At 47.8% G+C, this 19101-nt stretch overlaps 1 protein-coding gene across 6 annotated transcripts in view; it reads left to right on the forward strand.

Annotated features, from left to right (window-relative positions):
- The window catches only part of PDE4DIP (phosphodiesterase 4D interacting protein), a 1524691-nt gene that overhangs the window by 764809 nt on the left and 740781 nt on the right, over window positions 1–19101 (forward strand). For all 6 annotated transcript variants that reach the window (XM_078686955.1, XM_078686929.1, XM_078686947.1 and 3 more), the window contains one exon: window positions 13321–13406. In XM_078686955.1, coding sequence (XP_078543081.1) covers window positions 13321–13406 — 86 coding nt within the window. The remainder of the gene's footprint in view (window positions 1–13320; window positions 13407–19101) is intronic.

Consider the following 19101-nt stretch of genomic DNA (forward strand, 5'->3'; position numbering starts at 1 on the left):
GGTGCCACTCCTGAATTTAGATTCTGTGTGGACTACCGAGGTCTCAATTCGGTAACGCACCCTATCCCCAGAGCTGATGAGCTCATAGATCGGTTGGGGGGCTGCCCGGTACCTCAGCACGTTTGATCTAACGTCTGGGTACTGGCAGATCACCTTAACTGATGGGGCCAAGGAGAGGTCCTTTGGGATGAAGAATGCCCTGCCACCTTTCAGAGGTGGGTCAACCAGGTGTTGGCTGGACTGGAGGATTTCAGTGCCGCCTACCTGGCTGATATTGCAGTGTTTAGTTCCTCCTGGGAGGACCACTTGCTCCACCTCTGGGAAGTGTTGATGGTGCTGCGCAAAGCAGGCCTCACAATCAAGGCCAGTAAGTGCCAGATTGGGCAGGGTTCTGTGGTGTACTCGGGACACCAGGTTGGGAGTGGCCAGGTGGCCCCCCTAAAGCCCAAGATTGAGACTATCCTGGCATGGGAGCCCCCCAGGACCCAGACGCAGGTGAGGGCCTTCCAAGGTCTCACGGGTTATTACAGGATGTTTGTCAAGGGGTATGGCAAGATTGTTGCACCCTTGATTGAGCAGACTTCCACGAAGCAGCCAAAGATTGTGAACTGGACTGACACCTGCCAGAAAGCTTTTGATGCCCTCAAGACTGCCATGTGTGCCGCATCCGTCCTCCAGGCGCCCAATTTTGCTAAGGAATTTATTGTCCAGACAGATGCTTCAGAGCATGGGGTAGGGGATGTTCTGTCACAGATAAATTCAGGAGGGACTAACCAACCTGTAGCCTTCATCAGTAGGAGGTTACTTCCACGGGAACAGAGGTGGAGTGCAATTGAGCGTGAGGCATTTGCTGAGGTCTGGGCACTGAAGAAGCTGAGAACATACTTGTTTGGGACTCACTTCCGGGTTCAGACAGACCACCGGCCCCTCAGATGGCTGGTGCAGATGAGGGGTGAGAATCCCAAGTTGTTGAGGTGGTCCATTTCCCTACAGGGTATGGATTTCATGGTGGAACACCGCCCTGGTACAGAACACGCCAATGCTGATGGTCTGTCCAGATTTTTCCGCCTTAGTGAAGAGAACTCCCAAGGGGATGGGTAGTTCTCCCCACATTTCAGCTGGAGGGGATACGTGTTAGACCTGGCACCATTGGCGTGGGTCTCCCTTCCATTTTCCGCTGTTGTCTCCTCTGTTTTTGCTGGTATTAGATGCACTGGGCGCTGTGTCACTGCCATTCAGTGCCACAGCGCGAATGCTTCCTTGGTATATATGACTGTGAATTGGTATATCCCTGATTGGCTTATTTGGGTTACCTGTTAGTCCCTAGTAGTGTGGCCTGTGTGTGCCCAGGGCTGGTAACGCAAATGCTGCTGGTGGGCCTGCAGCGCTGGTTTGCACCACCCAAAGAAGCAGCTTGTAAAGTGTACCTCAGAGCTGCCACTCCAGTGTCTGTGTGCAGTCCAGAACTGCCATCTTGTCTGCAAAGTGCCCACACTTCCCAGCCCCTGAACCTTCCCTTGGCATCATATCAGTCACCCCTATGGTAGGGTGCATTGTGTGTGTAAGGTAGGACATGGCTTGAGATGCGTAGCATATCTTGGTAGTTAATTACACCCCATTTTGTTTTTCACTACTGCAAGGCTACCTGTTCTCCATAGGCTAGAATGGGCAGTTTGAATATTACATCTTATAATCCTAACTGACTCAGGGAACATGGTGGAAAAAATTCGAGTTTAGTATGCCTGAACTCAGAATGATAAAATACATCTTTTATTGAAGTTGGTTTTTACATTCTGTGTTTGAAAATACCACTTTTAGAAAGTAGGTATTTTCTTGCCTAAGCCTTCCAGTGTGCTCTGCTGTTATGTGTATTGGCTGTCTGGGTTTAGAGGGGCACGGCAGGCTGAGTCAGACCTGGGTTGAATAGAGGGATCTGCATTGAGTATTGGGGAGGGGTAGCTCCTTGACCTGAATAGGGCTGTGCCTGGCAAGGTGAATGCTGGCTCCACCTCCTACTGTGTGACTGGTGGCAGACCCCCTCTTTCTGTAAGGAAGGATGCAGCCTGGTAAACAAAGTGCTCCAGGACTGAGCAGAACTGTTTTTGGCTGGGTTCAGTGACTAGTGACTTATGAGAACAAAGACTTTTGGGGTATAAATATCTGTGCCCAAACCCCTACAAAGGTTATTGCTCCTGGATATCAAGAGGAACCTCTGTCCATATAACTGAAGGAATCTGCAGGAGAGGACTGTCCTTGTGCTTGTGTGCTGTTTCTTGGATTAGCCTGCAGTAGTTTTTCCAGAACTTGGAAGGAGAGGGAAAAGGACTTTGAGAGAATGTTATTTCAACTTTCAAAAGCAATCACCCAAGGGCTAGAAGAGAGCTAGCCTCCTGCTGGAGTCTCAGGCACATCTGACTCCACCACCAGCCTCCTGATTCCTCCCAGCTAGGATTTCTATCTGCAGGTGAGGCTCCTGTGAGTTCCAGGGCCTCTAGTTCTACTACAGAGAAGAGAGTGCTGAAATCGTTGCTAACGCCCGTTTGGGAGCCGCCGCAGCTGAAGAGCGCAAGGAAAATCATTGCGCTGCTGCCGCTGAGCGCTCGCAAACCAAAACTCATCGCATCGTACGCTTGCGCGCCACAAAGGGCTCGCTTACTTCCAGAGATCATCGCATCGCACGTTTGCAGGCTGTCGAGTGCTTGCTAACCCCGGATCATCGCACGGAGATCATCGCATCGCAGTGCGGGCGCCGTGCGTCCACCATTTTCATCGCATCACACCCGGATCGTCGCTCCCTCGCGGAGCGGCATTTTCTCTCATTGCAACAGGGTCGCACACGCAACAGGTTCAGCGCATCATCCTCCCCTGCGGCAAGGATTCAACGCATCGCTGGCCTAGCGTGAAGAAGTTGTCGCTTTGTCCCGCACGCATCTGCAGATCGGCGCATCATCCTCCCTTGCGGCAAGGATTCAATGCATCTCCGGCCTCGCGTGAGGAAAATTATCGCTACAGCTAGTTTGCAACATTTTGTTTGTTTTGCTACGAAATCCAGGTACTTTGTAAGTAAAAGGGTCGCAGAGACCACTGCTTTGAACTGAACTCCTATTTGCACACTTTGAACTATTTTTACAGCATTTCCAAAGTAACCCTATTTTACAGTATTGTGGCTTTTTATCGTTATTGGTCTTGTGTTAAGTCTATGTATAAAAATACTTATTTTTATAACTACTTGTGTGGTGTCCCTTTGTAGTGTTCTTCACTGTGTTACTGTGTATGATCATAAATGCTTCACACACTGCCTCTGAGATAAGCCTAGCTGCTCGTGCTACTTTACTACAGGGTTGAGCAGGGGTTATCAAAGAGTGCAGCCCCCTTACTCTGACTTAGGAAGAAGGGTCCCTACTTGGACAGTGGCCAGCCATTGCCAACTAGAGACCCCCATTTCTAACAGAAACTCTATGAATAACATCCCATTTTCTCTGACTGGCCACAGGAATCCTATTTAACAATTCTGTCCAGGCCAAGAATTTTAGACTGTAACCAAATCTATTCAGGCCTGCATCAGACAGGGCCAATGGACTGCATCAAATGCCTTCTCGGCGTCCAGGGAAAGTAATATGTGAGGGTCCTCTCTCCCTCAAACATTCTCCATCGTATTATGGAGCTATGGAGATTAAATCTGGTTGGTCTCTTTGGCATGGAGCCAGATTGGTTCTTGTGGATCAGGGAGATTATGACTGTGAGCCATGTGGCTAAAACAATTGCCACTATCTTGATCTCTGTGTTAAGGAGAGAGATCGGCGATATGACTTCAATTTGTAGTTGGTGTCTCTGGCTCATGGATTACCACTATTGTGTGGCGCGTCAGAGGTCTGGTGGTAAGGTTTCCTCATCTCTTGCCTTTGTGTATATTTTGAGTACATGGGTCCCAGAATCCCAAAATTTCTTTTAAAGAACTCCATCGGTATTCCATTGGGGCCAGGGGGTCTTTCCCGGCTTTAATGTGGCGATCACCGTTTGTATCTAAGGGAGTGTAATTTTTCCTCTAGGGCCGAGCGGTTCTCCAGCGTGAGGGTTGGGACTTTCACTCTATCCAAATATTCCTCTACGTGGGAACTTTCTGCCGGTGGGCGTGCCCTATAGAAATCCTCATAGTATAGTGTAAACTTGTCAGCTTTCTCCCGGTCTGTGTCGTACACTTCATGATTGCTTCCCAGTATGCTGTGAACCCAACGCCCTTCCACCTCCCTCTGCCCCAACAAACCAGTAGCCTTCTGGCCTAGTTGCCCGTGTTGTAGAGACGGTGCTGCGTTGCTAGAATCTGGGTTTTCACCTCATTCTGCACTAGCATTTAGTATTCCTTGTGGAGGACTGCGATCCTACGAAGGATGGAAGGGTCTGATCCTGCCCCAGGAAGCCCTTCTAACTTCACTAGGCGTCTTTCCATTGACTCTAGTTCTCGTTGTTCCCTCTTTTTTTTATGTGCAATAATATTCTGTGCTCTGTCTCTAAATACTGTTTTGTAGGCCTTCCAAAGTGTGCCCGGCAAGTCTACTGAGTCTTTGTTTTCCGTAAATTACAGCTCTGTCTCTATGCTAAGTTCTTGTGAGACTGTCTCATCTCGCATTTCCAAGGAATCCCGCTGCCAGGCGTCGCGGCCATATCCTGAGTGTGAGCCAGAACAGAAAATGGTTGGACAGGCCTCTAGCCTGAAATTCAGTCATATCTGTCCTGTTTACTTCTCCGTCCGGGGCAAAGATGTGGCACAGTCTGGAGAACACCCTATTGGTTGTGGCGAAATAGGAGTACTTTTTTTTTTATATATATTTTTATTAATTATAACACAAGAGTAAAAATATACATATCGGGCATCATTCGGAGGAACATATCGTAATGGTGGACGGGCAAATGAATTAGGAAAATACACAACAATTATAGGCATCCGAAAGACATCAATAGCCGCGTAGGGCAGAGGTGAAACAATACGTTACAGTTAACCTAAGCAAACATCAGCGAGTCCCGCCCACTCAGAATACAGGATATGAAGACCAGACACTCGATACCCAAATATGAGAATAAAAATCAGGAGAATACGCCACATCTCTTGTGAAGAAGGGAAAAGGGAAAAAGAAAGGTCATAGAACAAAAAAAAGGAAAAATAACAAACCCCCCCTCAATCCCCCACCCTGCACCCCTGCGGATGGCTACAACCTAACCCACTAGCAGCGTGCCTGTCGCCCACTAAACTAACCCCAAGGAAGGGAAAAGATGGAGGAGGGAATGTCGTAAAAGCAAACACCCCCCCGGTCTCCCGTACCCCCCGCCAGCAGTGACCACCCCGAGACATAATCGAACCAACATTTAGCAAAATATACAAACCAATTGGGGGAGTATAACAAAGCACCACCCAACTCCCAGCACAGTACATGTGACAATCCCGTCATTGAGTCAAGCCATATTATCAAGTCCAAGCTCTCAAGTTCAACCCTGACCAGTACGGTATTTCGGGAGAGTCTCTTTCACTCGAACCACCATCACAAAGGAAAAGGCGGAACGTTCATTAAAGTCCACATCAGTGTTGCAGGATCGACAAAAGGATAGAAAGTCACGATAGCCACAAAACGAGTGAGGGAATGTGTCCAGAAATAGGAAATCTCCCCAACAGTCACTTTGGAATTTGTCACAGCACAGAAGACTGTCCATATCTGTGCGAGGCGGCAGCAGGATCGAGCAGGGAACGATAGCGACAATCACGGGCTCACTGAGTGTGAATTGGGGGCCGACAAAGCACATTGAATCCAGGTTCTGCCCGAGGACCTCGATCTCTGGCGTACATTGCACCGCTGGTACCACAGATGTATTAGGACTAAACGGAGAGTCGTGTGCCGGTCCCAAGAGACTGTCCACTTGCACGATCAGTGTCCGGAATACAGCGGTGGATTGTGAATGGAGCGCCTCAATGGCGGCCATGACGGCCTGTAGCGATGGCGTACTCTCCGTCCGCCCCAAGTCCAAGCTCTCAAGTTCAACCCTGACCAGTACGGTATTTCGGGAGAGTCTCTTTCACTCGAACCACCATCACAAAGGAAAAGGCGGAACGTTCATTAAAGTCCACATCAGTGTTGCAGGATCGACAAAAGGATAGAAAGTCACGATAGCCACAAAACGAGTGAGGGAATGTGTCCAGAAATAGGAAATCTCCCCAACAGTCACTTTGGAATTTGTCACAGCACAGAAGACTGTCCATATCTGTGCGAGGCGGCAGCAGGATCGAGCAGGGAACGATAGCGACAATCACGGGCTCACTGAGTGTGAATTGGGGGCCGACAAAGCACATTGAATCCAGGTTCTGCCCGGGGACCTCGATCTCTGGCGTACATTGCACCGCTGGTACCACAGATGTATTAGGACTAAACGGAGAGTCGTGTGCCGGTCCCAAGAGACTGTCCACTTGCACGATCAGTGTCCGGAATACAGCGGTGGATTGTGATTGGAGCGCCTCAATGGCGGCCATGACGGCCTGTAGCGATGGCGTACTTTCCGTCCGCCCCATCTCCTCTCACGAAGAGGCAGAGCAGGATTCGAACCCCGGAGGCCGGCTTCTCCGGGGTAACAGGCCACACAAATCCGATGACAGTAATGGGCGCACTTCGTCGTGCCAGATCGACACCTTCGCCGGCAGCCAGGGCCCCGGCCCGTCAACCCCGGGAAGGGGCAGGGTCTCCGGCGTCGGACCCCCGAACACGGCAACCGGTGCGGTACGCTGTTGTCTCCCCGGTGTAGACCGCTCACAAAGTCAGCATCAAACAAGCAGTTTACGATGCACTCCGGGGGACCGGGCTCAGTCCAGGTCCAGCGGCCGTTGTTGATCAACTCCAACCCGGATAGGCCAGAAATCGAGGACCCGGCTTCCACACGATGTTAGGCCGAGAATGGGAACACGGCATATCTTTGACATCCAACAAGATAAAAAGCTCGGGATTACACCTTTAGAAGCAGGAACACTTCACGAACCCGGGAGACCGGTGAGAATTCAGGATTGAGAACAGGATATACGAGCTGCTGGCAGAGGTCGACGGAGCCTGGAGCTTACGCGGCCATCTTGGTTGCTGGCGTAGCTCCTCCCCAATAGGAGTACTTTTGATCTTTTGGATGGCAGCAGCGCCAAAGGTCAGAGAGTCCCAGGGTAGTTGAAAACATGCCAAAGTTGACTTTCTCAGTGTTACTAGGGCCGGGCCTGAATGGTCCAATTGTGGACTCATTACATAGTTGAAATGTGTTTTAGTCCGCAGTACAGTAGAAAGTTTCTATTAGTGACGATTACTAGATGAACTTTGGAATTTTATAAATTTAACAATCTGGGTGACAAACCTTTTATCTTGTATATGTGTTTGATAATTGTAAAGCACTTTTTTATATTGTAATATAATTAGTTGTGTTAATTGTGATATGGAAATTTGATTAACTGTGAAATGAAATACTGTATGTGCTTTGATGGTTTTAACATTTTTAACCGAATAAAGCAAATTTTGAATTTGAATTTGAAATGTCCCCCCGCTATGTGGAGAGAAGAGTCTGTTTCTAGCATGATCTCAGTGACTTTGTCTAGAGTTTGTCGTTACAATCTCAGGCAAGCATACATCTAATGAGTGTTACATCTTTCCTCCTCCACATCCACTGAACCGCAGCGTACGTCTCAAGGTCTATGCAGGATTTCTTAATCAGAAAGGGGGGGTCGTTTTCCTGACCAGTATTGCGACCCCTTGGAAAGGCGTGGTGAATCTAGCGTGGGCCAGCATAGTGTAGGCCTCCCTTTTTAGGAATTGGCATTGGGAGCCCCACAAGCGGGTCTCTTTAAACAAGACAACATATGGCTTAAGTCACCTAATGTAGGTGGCAACCAGCCCTCGCTTCACTTTATTACCTAGCCCATTCACATTCCCAATTAATTATGGTACTCCCTTGCCCTTTCTGTGTCATATCCCTGACCATCTTTATTTCTTGACTTTGTCTGACTGCCTACTGCAGTGAACTACACATCTGTCTCCTTGCTTTGGCATATTCCACCCATCATATTTGAACACAGACCCCTCCAGACAGAATTACTGAATACCAATAGCTTGTCTTCCTTCCCCCTTCTTCTCCCACTCCTGACCCCTGTGCGCATCCACCCATATGTCAACAAGACAACTTTGTCTCAGGTCGGGACTGAGAGGTCAGTAGCCCCCCCCTTCCATCTTTTCAAACTATATACCCTTCAGCTCAACGTTGAACTAAACAATTCACTTCTTTCATACCAACACTCACTCCAGCTGTACTATGTCTGCACAGGTGCAGAGAAAACGTTCTAATCACTCATTCTCCCAGTCTCTCGATCAGACACCCCAACTGTCACCCAAACACTCTCCTCACTCAGCCGCGCTTGAGTCTTTGGTCCAGAGGGGACAAAGGAGGCAGGTGAGGCCTTCTTTCATTCCTTCACTGACCTTGTCCGTCCCTTATGTGTCTCACATCCTGACCTCTATCATTTCACATCTTCTTCTGAGCAACCCCTTGGTCTCCCCTCCCATCCCACTCAGGATTCAATGTTCTCAATGTCTCTGTGTTATGTTTCTCTCTGGCTAGGTTTCAGCATTCCTTTGTCAGAGTCATGGCTGAATGTCTCTTCCCCTGTTTTTCTCGATGTGTCCCTTCCTCACCATCGGTCTGCGATCATGGCATCCCGGTGGTCGTATGCCCTCTTCAGAGTCTAAAGATCTTCCACCTATTGTTCTATTTCCTTGTATCCTGGTCAGTGATCTGCCACTACCTCTTCTTAATCTATTTCCCTTCTTATTCCTCAAAGACCAAAGTTTGGGCCTGGCTTTCAGACTCTCCCTCTCACATTGTGTCTTGTTTGTGTTTTGCTATGGCCTAACTACTCCTCTAGACAGCACCAGGCGTCCTCTGGCGTGGCAAAAAGTGTGACTTATCATTGTAGATTACTTTCAGTTTGCCGGGAAATAGCAACATGTATTGGAGTTGTAGCGAGTGGAGCTTGACTTTCACTGCGTCAAATGACCATCTCTGTTTCTGTACTTCACTGGAGAAATCTAGAGATATGATAGTGGAGGATTCATATTTGACTTCTCCTAGCCTCCTTGCTTCCCTTAAAATCATGGGCCAGATGTATCAATATTGGATTTTGGGATTCCATAATAGCGAATTTTACCTATTCGCTATTATTGAATCGCAAAATTCAATCTATGTAGGTTTCGCAATATTAATTACGATTACTACATATTCCTGTTTTGCGACTCTCAAATTGCGAGTCGCAAATAAGGAATGGCTTCCCATTCATTCCCATGGGCCTAGAGGCCCATGGGAATGAATGGGAATTGCATGCACAATTTGCGAGTACCCAATAGGTACACGTAAATTGCGCACGCAATTTCACGGGTGCAAGGGGGGCAAATGGACACCCTGTTGCACCCCTGGAATATGCATGTGTGCACATGTGGCGCACATACATGCCCTAAGGGCCTGTACGTACGCCACATGGGAGCTTGAAAAATGCAAAAAAGTGCATTTTTCATGGAAATTGCATATTACCACCAACTTCAAGTTGGTGGTAATTTGTGATTCCTTAAAGGCAGGTTGGAAAAAATGTTGGGCTTCCTGCATTTCATTTAAGGAATCGCAAATTGCGATTCCTTAAATGCATTTGCAAAATAGGGAATCGCAATTTTTGCGATTCGCTATTTTGCGAATGCCTTTTGGGATGATAGATCCCAAAATGTTTATTCCGGTTCGCAAAAAGGCCGATTCTGTGTATCAGCCCGTTTGCGAAATGGAAAAACTCTTGATACATCTGGCCCCATGTCTCTAACTTGAAAGTTCAATAGGCAGGCAATGACGGCTCTCGGGGGCTTCCCTGTGGTGGTCGGGCTGCGAGCGCCCCATGCCCCTCTATCTATCACAAAGAAGTTGGAGAAACTCCCATCTGTATAGAAAGCCGGCCATGTTGGTCCCTTCCACTCCCTCTGGGAAGCCCATTAGTGTTAGGTTGATTCGTCTTGCCCGGTTTTCTGCATCATCGACCCTCCAGAGTAACACAGCCACCGCTTGCAGTTCTTTGACTTCTTTCACCATTGACTGGGTTACGTCCTCCAATTCTGCCACTCTTCCCTCTGCTTCTGTCACTCGATCTGCCACATTACGGATATCTTGTCCTGGTGTTACATTTACTGATAAATTAAGTTGGAAGCCCCAAGTCGAAATACTGGCTTTAAAGCATGCTCAGTTGTCCCGTGCCCTGATTAAGGAGCATAGGGTGTCCCAAACTAAACGTATCGCCCCTATTTTAAAGTTATATACTACCAAAATTAGCCCAGCCATCTTATATGGGGCTGAAATATGGGGGTTTTGTAATCTATCCTCACTCTCTTTAGCTCAACACAAGTTTATGAGATCTATAGTTGTTCTACCACAATTGTCACCTCTATTACCCTTGCTTCTAGACCTGGGCTGTCATGCCTTTAATGACGTAGCACGGTATAGACCGTTGGCATTCTGGAGGCGTCTCTGGATTACTCCGGAACTCTCCTTGTATGCCAAGGCCTTACTGGAAGTGAGGAGGCTGAGTCGGTCATACAAGATCCCATGGCTGATTTCAATTAAGTCCTTGTTGACTTAAATGGGGATGAGCAACCTATGGGAACATCCCGAGGCTGCGTTTCTTCCTTCAAAGAAGATCTATAGAGCAGAATATTGGGAGTTGGTTAAAATTAAGCGATTCTCCTCCCACATAAGTCAGTCATTATCGAGGGATTTCCTAGACATTAAGGATGAAGCCACTTTTGAAAATTATTGGGATCTTATTACCAAGCCTCATGACCGCAAGTTTTATCATCAGTTCAGAATTGGCACGCTACCTCTACGAAGCTTTACAAGTAAATGGAGCCCTGCTACTAGTGATAAGTGTGTTTTCTGTCAAGAACATAGAGAGAACTTGGATCACTTCTTATTTGTTTGCCCTGCTACCATCAGCCAAGGAGAACCTGGCTCAAACCAATATGCTTGTGTATGAATTCCAGATCGGCAAGGGTTGCAAGGAGAATTTTAAAACCAGATACTTCCAGTCCCACTGTAATTGGTGTGTCAAAGTTTTTGAGCTGGGCATGGGCCATATGCATTAGAAACGGGGGGGGGGGGGGGCAGTAGTTGTATAAAGATTAAAGTGGGACCTATTTAAGAATGGGCTTGAGTTGGGTATTGTAATACCACAGTATGGTTGTGAAGACGACTCGCCCTTTGGTAAAATAATTGATGTTTAATTAAGTCTGTATGCTTTTTATATATTTAATTCTTTTTTAAAACAGTTTTAATATGCTCATGTATATATATATATATGTATGTATTAACTTATGATGGTGTGGTATCATGATTATATTTTTGATAATTGTGGTGCATTTTATGTGATGGAATTTTTATTGTTCTGGATGTCATTGTCTTTGATGATGAATAATCGCAATAAAGACTTAATGAATTGAATTGGATATCTTCTCTTATCAGTGACACTTCCGATCTGAATTCTCCTATCCTGGCCTCGAGGGCCGTTCTGTACAGCTGGATTCCTTCCAGGAGGGCCGCGTTGTCAGGCACTGTAGTTGGTAATTCTGGGTCTGGTGCATCCTCCACCACCTTTATTTATTTTCCCTTAATGAGTCGGTTTCGGATCATGGTCTTTTGGCATTGCAAAGTGCCTCACTCTGCCTCGCCTTCTCTTCAGTTGGTGGCTTGGAATATCATCTGAATGGCAGCCTGTGGTTGCTGGAGCCACCTTTTCCTTTGAGATCAGGTTCTTGTCTTATTGAGGCGCCTTGGGTAACTCTGCACTTTCAAAGCCTGCCTGTTTGTGGCCTGAGTCTCATCTCAGGGTCGCTGTCGTCTTTTGACCCTGTCTGCTCCTGGGTCTCTGCACGCATTTACTGGTGTTGTGCTACCTCCGGTTATGATCTTCGCTTTGCACCCAGCTCTTTCTCTACTCATCACCTTTCAACTGTAGTGGGTATGGATTTTGCTGGATTGTCGCACATTGTGGTCCAAGTGATATCCGGGGGCAGCATCGCCCCATTTCAGCTATGGAGCCCTCGCAGTCAACATCTCTTTCATTCTTCAGTAAGGGGATGCTGGCGGTCTTCTTCCTTCAAGGGGATACTCTTCTTGTGGTCTCCTCTCCCTGCCCACCCGGGTATTGCAATACGAGGATGGTAGGCAACTCTGTTTTCAAGTCTTCCCCCTTCCCGGCTGCCATGTGTTTCAGGGGTCTCAGTGTTAATATCAGGGCTAGTTCTGCCCACCCCCCTTCTTCTTCAAATGTCTGAGCCCCCATCGCTGCCATCTTCTATCTGCTGTGTGTTTGTTGGATGGAGTCTGTTTTGGTGGTTTCTGGGCTCCATCTCGAGGCTGCCTCCTCACATCTAGGCCCTCATCTCCCTAATTCTTTCCTTCCTGCTGTCCGCTCCTACCCTTCCCGACGCCGATCCATGGCTTGACAAGATAGGAGGAGGGGAGAGGATGGTGGGGAAACCCAGGCCCTTCTCCTTCCCTAGTTAGGCTGGGGCCATTACTCTCATCTCAGCAGCCTGACCCCAGGGAGTGTTCCTATCTTTTTGCTCCTGTACCCTGTATTGTCTCTTGGGGGCAGGGGCAGCTCTTCTCGGATGCTAGTTTGCACCCCAATCTACTGGCATGCACCGCAGGGTCCCCCCCGTCTTAATCCCAGACCTGTCTGGACGCTATTAGGGCATTCCTGGGTTGCGCCTGTGGCAGCGTAGGTTCAGCGCTCTCTCCTGAGTTTCTAGCCTCAGAAGACGGAGGCTGCCCTTTTGACACAGCTCCTTGGCTCCCTCAAAAGTCCTCTTGCTGCGACTGGGGCCGCGCTTCAGTATTGCGACAGGTCAGAGATACTTATCTCACCCCTGTGATTTGTAGGAGGTGGGTTTTGAGGGGGGGTTCGATGGGCTCTGGATGGCGAATTAGTTCCGGATTACGTTAGGCCCTGCCAGAGCTTTGCAGCAATACATCGCCTTGCCATGTTGTTGGCATGTTTTCTAAATTCTGGACTACATTTGTAAGTTAACCCTGCAATGCAACAATTATCCAGGCCATTTTATACCTGTCCAAAGCATATTTATATGTTATGTTATAGTGTGTGTTCCTACATTGTGCCTTCCAGAGTTCAATACTAACATATTTGGCCCAATAGTTTAGATAGCTGTGTTTGAGCACATTTTGTTATTTCATTTCTAAACTTGTACGTTATGTTTTGTATCTTAGATGAGTTGCAGAAGGAACTTGAGAAGGAGCTTGCAAATGTTAAGGAAGAGTTCGAACTTGTGTCCAGGAAGGAAAGAGAAGCCAAAGTGAGTATCAATGGTTCCACAGTCATTATTTTGAGCCTATTAGACAGTGCAATGTGTCTGGTTGTGAAAGGGATATTGTGGGCTTAGAACATGAACGGGGGATGAAGGCCGCTGATTTACTTGCTTTATATTGAAAGCTTTGCTTGTTTCAGCCTGTCTGTCTTGTGTTTGTCCCTCCTATGGAGCATTGCCTCTTTGACTATCAGACTTCTGTGCTTCCTCTACTCGTTTTTTGTGTTCAACCATTACATGAGCATGCGTGTTTTCCAGCAGTTTCCCTCATCCCTTTCACCCCTTCTTTCACATTACTCTCTCTCTATCACCCATGTTTTGAAAGAGTACTGTCATGCTACCTCTAATTTTTTAATTTACATATCCATCTTGTATCAGTAATCCATCTCAGATAGGAAAATTAAAAATAGACCATTTGTAGGTGCAGAGATGCGCGTTGAACTCAGGTGTAAATCTACAACATGATGCAGCAGCCAAGTCATTGCATCTTTTAGACTTGCTGCCCAGCAGCTGCAATGCTGTACAGCAAGGCTGAAAATATTGTTAAAGCCAATAGTTCTTATAGGTGAGACCTATTTGCTATGCCAGTGCTTGTTTTGTTTTGATGGTTTGTATCCATTGCTGAAACTAACTGGCATATTCTAGCACCAGCTTGTTTCCCTTTCTACATGTAAGAGTCTGGATAATGGTGAATAAGCCAATTTATTTTTCTTCACTGCTTCAGTTTGTTTTTATTTTTATGCTTACCTTTTTTTGCAAAAGTTTTTATTAAGAAAGTACAAAAACGCATGGAAATGCAATACAGTAAGAGGCATGCGATGGACACCCAACTTTGCAAGGTACCACAGTATCATGCCAAGCTATGCAAAAGAGGCAGAAGTCGAAATACTATGCCTAACAACGTCTGTAGCCAAGAACGGACTCCACCTGTGGGGGCAGCCAACTGTGGAAAAGGAGAACCATCGAAAAATATCAAAGTGCCTGCCAAGTATAAAGAGAGGTGGAGAAGAAAGGGAAAGGAAAAGGATTAGGTTGAGGGTGTAACAACCTGGGCCGTGTACAGTCTAAGGATGGATAGAAGGAAAAGGGTGTCCCGAGCAGATGACCTTCGTAGGGAACTAAGGGGAGGAGGCCGGTGTCCCTGCAGTAGAAGGCTGGTCATCCCTCCATGGGATGTCGACTCCATAGTCCAGGGAAGCGTGTTCGAAGAGTTGGAGGACTATGAGCCAGGGTGGTGTAAAACAGGAGTATTGCAATTTTGAGAAATAATCAATTAGTGCCTGCCGGATGTGGACAAATTTAGAATCAGTGTGTGTTATCCTGCATGATAAGAGTTCTACAGCAATGACATGCCAAAGGCGTGTGAACCACAGGGCAATTGGCGGTGCGGTAGGTTTCTTCCAATGCAGGGCAAGTAACTGTTTAGCTGCGCCTAGCATCTGAGCTATGAGGTGCCATTCAGCATGGGTCATATCATTAAGCGTTATGGGTCAAAGACCAAAGATGCTAGTGTTATAAATGCGGGAGAGGGAAGCCTATGGTACGTTTTATGAGACTCAGGACTTCTTTCCAGTACAGGGTTAATGGGGGGCAAGACCACCAAATGCGAAAGAAGTCGCAGGTTACAGATTGGCACCGCCAGCAGTGGGGGAAGAAGTCGGGAACATTCTCTGTAAGCGTGACTAAGTGTAATACCATCCAGTCATTCGTTTATAAACGGTTTCATGCTAGGCTATGCTCCTGTATATCCTAGAAATGTCACACCAGAGTTGCTCCCATTGTTTTGGTGAGATATCCTCTGTGGAGTCCGCATGCTACTGTGTTTGATAGGTGTGTGGATGGATAGAGGTGTAGAGTGTTGCAGCACGTGGTATGTGCGGGAGATCAAGCTCTGTGTGCCATCGAACAATCTCACCAGTATCTCAAAAGGAGTATGTTGCTGCATCGCCCCCTGTGTGTTGAATGAGCCAGTGTCTCAATTGATAATATTGCAAACGGGAGGTATCAGGAAGGCAAATGTCCCCTTTGCATTGGTCAAGGTTTTAAAAGTGTACCTCTTGAAAAGGTCTTGTATCCTACGGCACTCTCCCTCCTTCCAAATGGGAAATGATTGCGGTTGTAAGGCAGTGGGGAAATCAGGGTTACGGGCCAAGGGAGTATTAGGGGAGGGGAAAGTGGTGAGACCCCTTGAAGTCGCTTTCCTGTCCCAAATTTCGAGAACTGTCTTGGCAGTGTTGGCAAGTTAAGTACTGCGAAGTCCAAGATCCTTTGGGACCCAGGTCAGATCCTTAAGAGGGCGCTGTGGAACCAGTGCTTTTCGCTTTCGCAAACGACTAATTCAGAGACGTAACGGAGGTGACGCCCATTAGTACTCCAAAAGATTAGGGCACACCAGGCCCGACGGTGTTTAGGAAACACAAGATCTTGTTGGAAAACCTAAGGCATTTCCCACCCCAGATAAAGGTGTTTGTCTCTTTGGAGGTGAAGAATAGCATCTTGAAGGATAGAGAGGGACAGTGTTTGGACCAAATACCAGATTTTCGGCAATCTGGGCTTTAGTTGTGTTTAGCCGGCCAAGCCAAGATGTTTGAAATGGCTTCCACCTCGGCAGGTCCTCCAAGATGGACCTTCTATAATCTGACCAGTTGGACTGAGCCCATGTTGATAGAGACGCAGTCAGGTTCAAGCCCAGATAGCGGAGTGAGCACGGGGCCCATTGGAAAGGGGCGAGTGATTGCAAAGCAGGTACGTTTTGTTGAGGAATTGTTAAATTCAAAGCTTGGGACTTGGCCATGTTGATTTTAAAACCCAAGAGTCTTTAAAAAACTAGTGTATATTTACTAGGGCAGGGAGAGAATATTCTGGCCTGGCCAAGGTAAGCAGAAGTTCATCGGCAAAGAGAGCAACCAATTGGTCCAGGCCACCAAAAAGAATGCCTACAACATCTGCTACCCAGCATATAGCTATCGCCAATGGTTTGACCACCAGGGCTAAGCGCAGGGGTGAAAGCGGTCACCCCTGTCTGGTGCCCCTTGCCAGGTGTATGGATTGGGAGAGCAGGCCGTCAATCCAAATCTGTGCTGTGGGGAAAGTGGAAGATGCCTTGTCCAATATGTCATACCCAGCCCTAGACCAATTTTCTGCAGGACTGCAAGTAGGAAGGCCCAGTTAACGCAGCCGAAAGCCTTCTCTGCATCTAGGGAAAGGAGGCAAGCTGGAATGTCCCAGCGATTAACTTTCTCGACCATGTGGGCTATTCAGCGAATATTGTCTGCGCCCTGGCGATGACGGACAAAGCCACCTGGTCTTGGTCACTCAGGCCCGGGAGATATTGGTCCAGACAATTCACCAAGATCTTAGTGTAGATCTTGACATCCATGTTTAGCAAGGCAATGGGATGATAATATGTGCATGGAGAGAGATCTTTGCCAGTCTTAGGAGGAGCACCATTCTCCAGAAATTGAGGTAAAATCATGATAAAACAAAACCGGAAGGCCATCTTGTCCTGGAATTTTACCCACTGGGAGAACATGTAGGGCAGCCTGAGTGATCAGGGCTTCTAAGAGCTGTGTATGTTGGAAGTCACGGGATATCCAGTGGCCGCGTCCAGGAAGGAGTTAATGTCATCCCTGGGAGAACTTTCACCCTCATAAAGGGCAGTGAAGAAAGAGAGGAACACCCATGCTTATCATGCTCAGAGACTGCCCATATACTGTGAGTTTAATTTTAGATATTTGGGCCTGTGCCGTCTGGTGGCTGAGCCGGCGAGCAAGAACGGAGCCTACCTTATCACCCTCCTCATAGTATCTCTTCTTTAAAGCAAGCATCGATGTTTCTTCTTTGTTCGTTCGGTGTGCCCTCAGCTGGCCCAGAGCAGGGCCAGTTGCCATTTGTGGCACCTAAAAGGGAACAAATGATGCAGCCGCTCCAGAGATTTAATGTCCCTAGTCAGGTCGGACTCCACCAGTCTAGCTTCTCGTGACTGGGCTATAGTAATAGATGTAATGATACCCCGGATTGTCGCCTTAAAGGTGTCCCAAAGAGTAAAGGGTGGGGTCTTGTGAAGAGCATACAACTCAAAATGAGCTCTCTCTGATTCTCAGCCGCATCAACAGGGTCTCGCAACAGATGATGGGGTAGTCACCAATGATTGCTGGACCCCGATGATGGACCCCAACACCTCAGTACGATTTCAATGTGGTCTTGGTCAGAGTGGGAGATGTCGGAAATATGGAAATACTCTAGGACCCACAGAAGTGAATGCAAGAGGAAAAAACAATCAATATGAGAATAGGAGTAGTGAACGCGTGAGTGGAAGGAATAGTCATGTGTGTCAGGGAACCTATAGCGCCAGACATCCGTGAGGCCCATGTCCCTAAAGGCCCTCTTTAAAGCAGCTGACATTGCCCCCGTGCCCTGGAAAGAGGCAGCACTGTGGTCCAACTCAGGATCCCATACCAAGTTGAAGTACTCCACCCTCCCACCCCACCAAGCCGTCCCCTTCTTGTGCCACCTGTTTTCACAGTATGGTCCTACGGTACGCATCTTGTGATTGATTAGGTGCATTGGTGTTGAGGAGGGTAAGAGACTGAGTGCATCACTGGCCTGTGAGGTTATGCAACGACCCTCCCCATCCCGGACCACCCGCAGCACTTTAGAGCAAAAGCCTGCTTTGCACAAAATTGCAACTCCAGCCGTTTTACTAGTAGAGGATGCCCAATATCGGGTTGGGTACTTTGAGTGAGACATTCGGCGCATATCAGACTGCAAAGATGGTCTCCTGAAGGAAAATGACATCAGGGTCTTGTATAAGGAGATGGATCAAATTTTTTGGGAGCTTTGAGGCCCGTTACGTTTAGGAATTTGGTGTGTGATGTGTCAGCCATGGTACGGACTAAGGGAACTAGCTATTGTGAAGGAGTCGAAGAGGAAAGGCCGCAACACCGAACAGATAAAAGGCTATCGTTGTGAGCAGAGTTTGATGCATAAAGGGGATAGCGAGATAACCACCCAATCTGGGGAGTGGGAGAGGGGAACCGAAAGATGAGGCCAAAGAGCAACCCCAAAGCCAGAGAAGGAGGGCAACCAGCGCATGAGGCAAGCCGAACCTGGACCACTCTGGAAAGGGAAAAGAATAGGGAGGGGAGAAGAAAGAACAACACAACCAACGAGAGGCTAATCAAGACAAAGGGCTCCATTCCAGTCCTGGAATGGCCCACGTGTCTGAGCATGGGCCATTCTGGAGAAGTCACTGTTCAAGGGGAGGAATCGAGTGAGGGGGTGCGGAGGTAACAGGTAAGTCAGCCGATCTCCAGCCTCCGCAGCTAGTGGTCGTCAGATCGTGGATCCTCTCTGCCAGGAATCCAAAGTCTGTAGTGGACCAAGGCAATCCTGGTGTGGGGTCTCAGATGACAGGACGTAAGGGGAGGAGTGTTCCAGGGTGCAAAGTCACGAGTCCCTGGGGGTGAGCACCTTCAGCATGGTATTGCGGTATGGACAGAGTCCATAGCACAGCCATGTCAATGACCAGAGAACGTAAATGTGAGGTAGCTAAACCAAGACACTGGGCTAAATACCTTCATAAAGAGGATTTTCTCCTCCACTAGCCTAGCTCTAAGGTTGGTTAACACCACATTCCTTTTGGGCCGATACCAGCACTCTGTGTGGGATTCAGTTGTGCAGA

The sequence above is a fragment of the Lissotriton helveticus genome, chromosome 1_1, assembly GCF_964261635.1.
Source record: "Lissotriton helveticus chromosome 1_1, aLisHel1.1, whole genome shotgun sequence".
Classification (NCBI taxonomy): domain Eukaryota; kingdom Metazoa; phylum Chordata; class Amphibia; order Caudata; family Salamandridae; genus Lissotriton; species Lissotriton helveticus.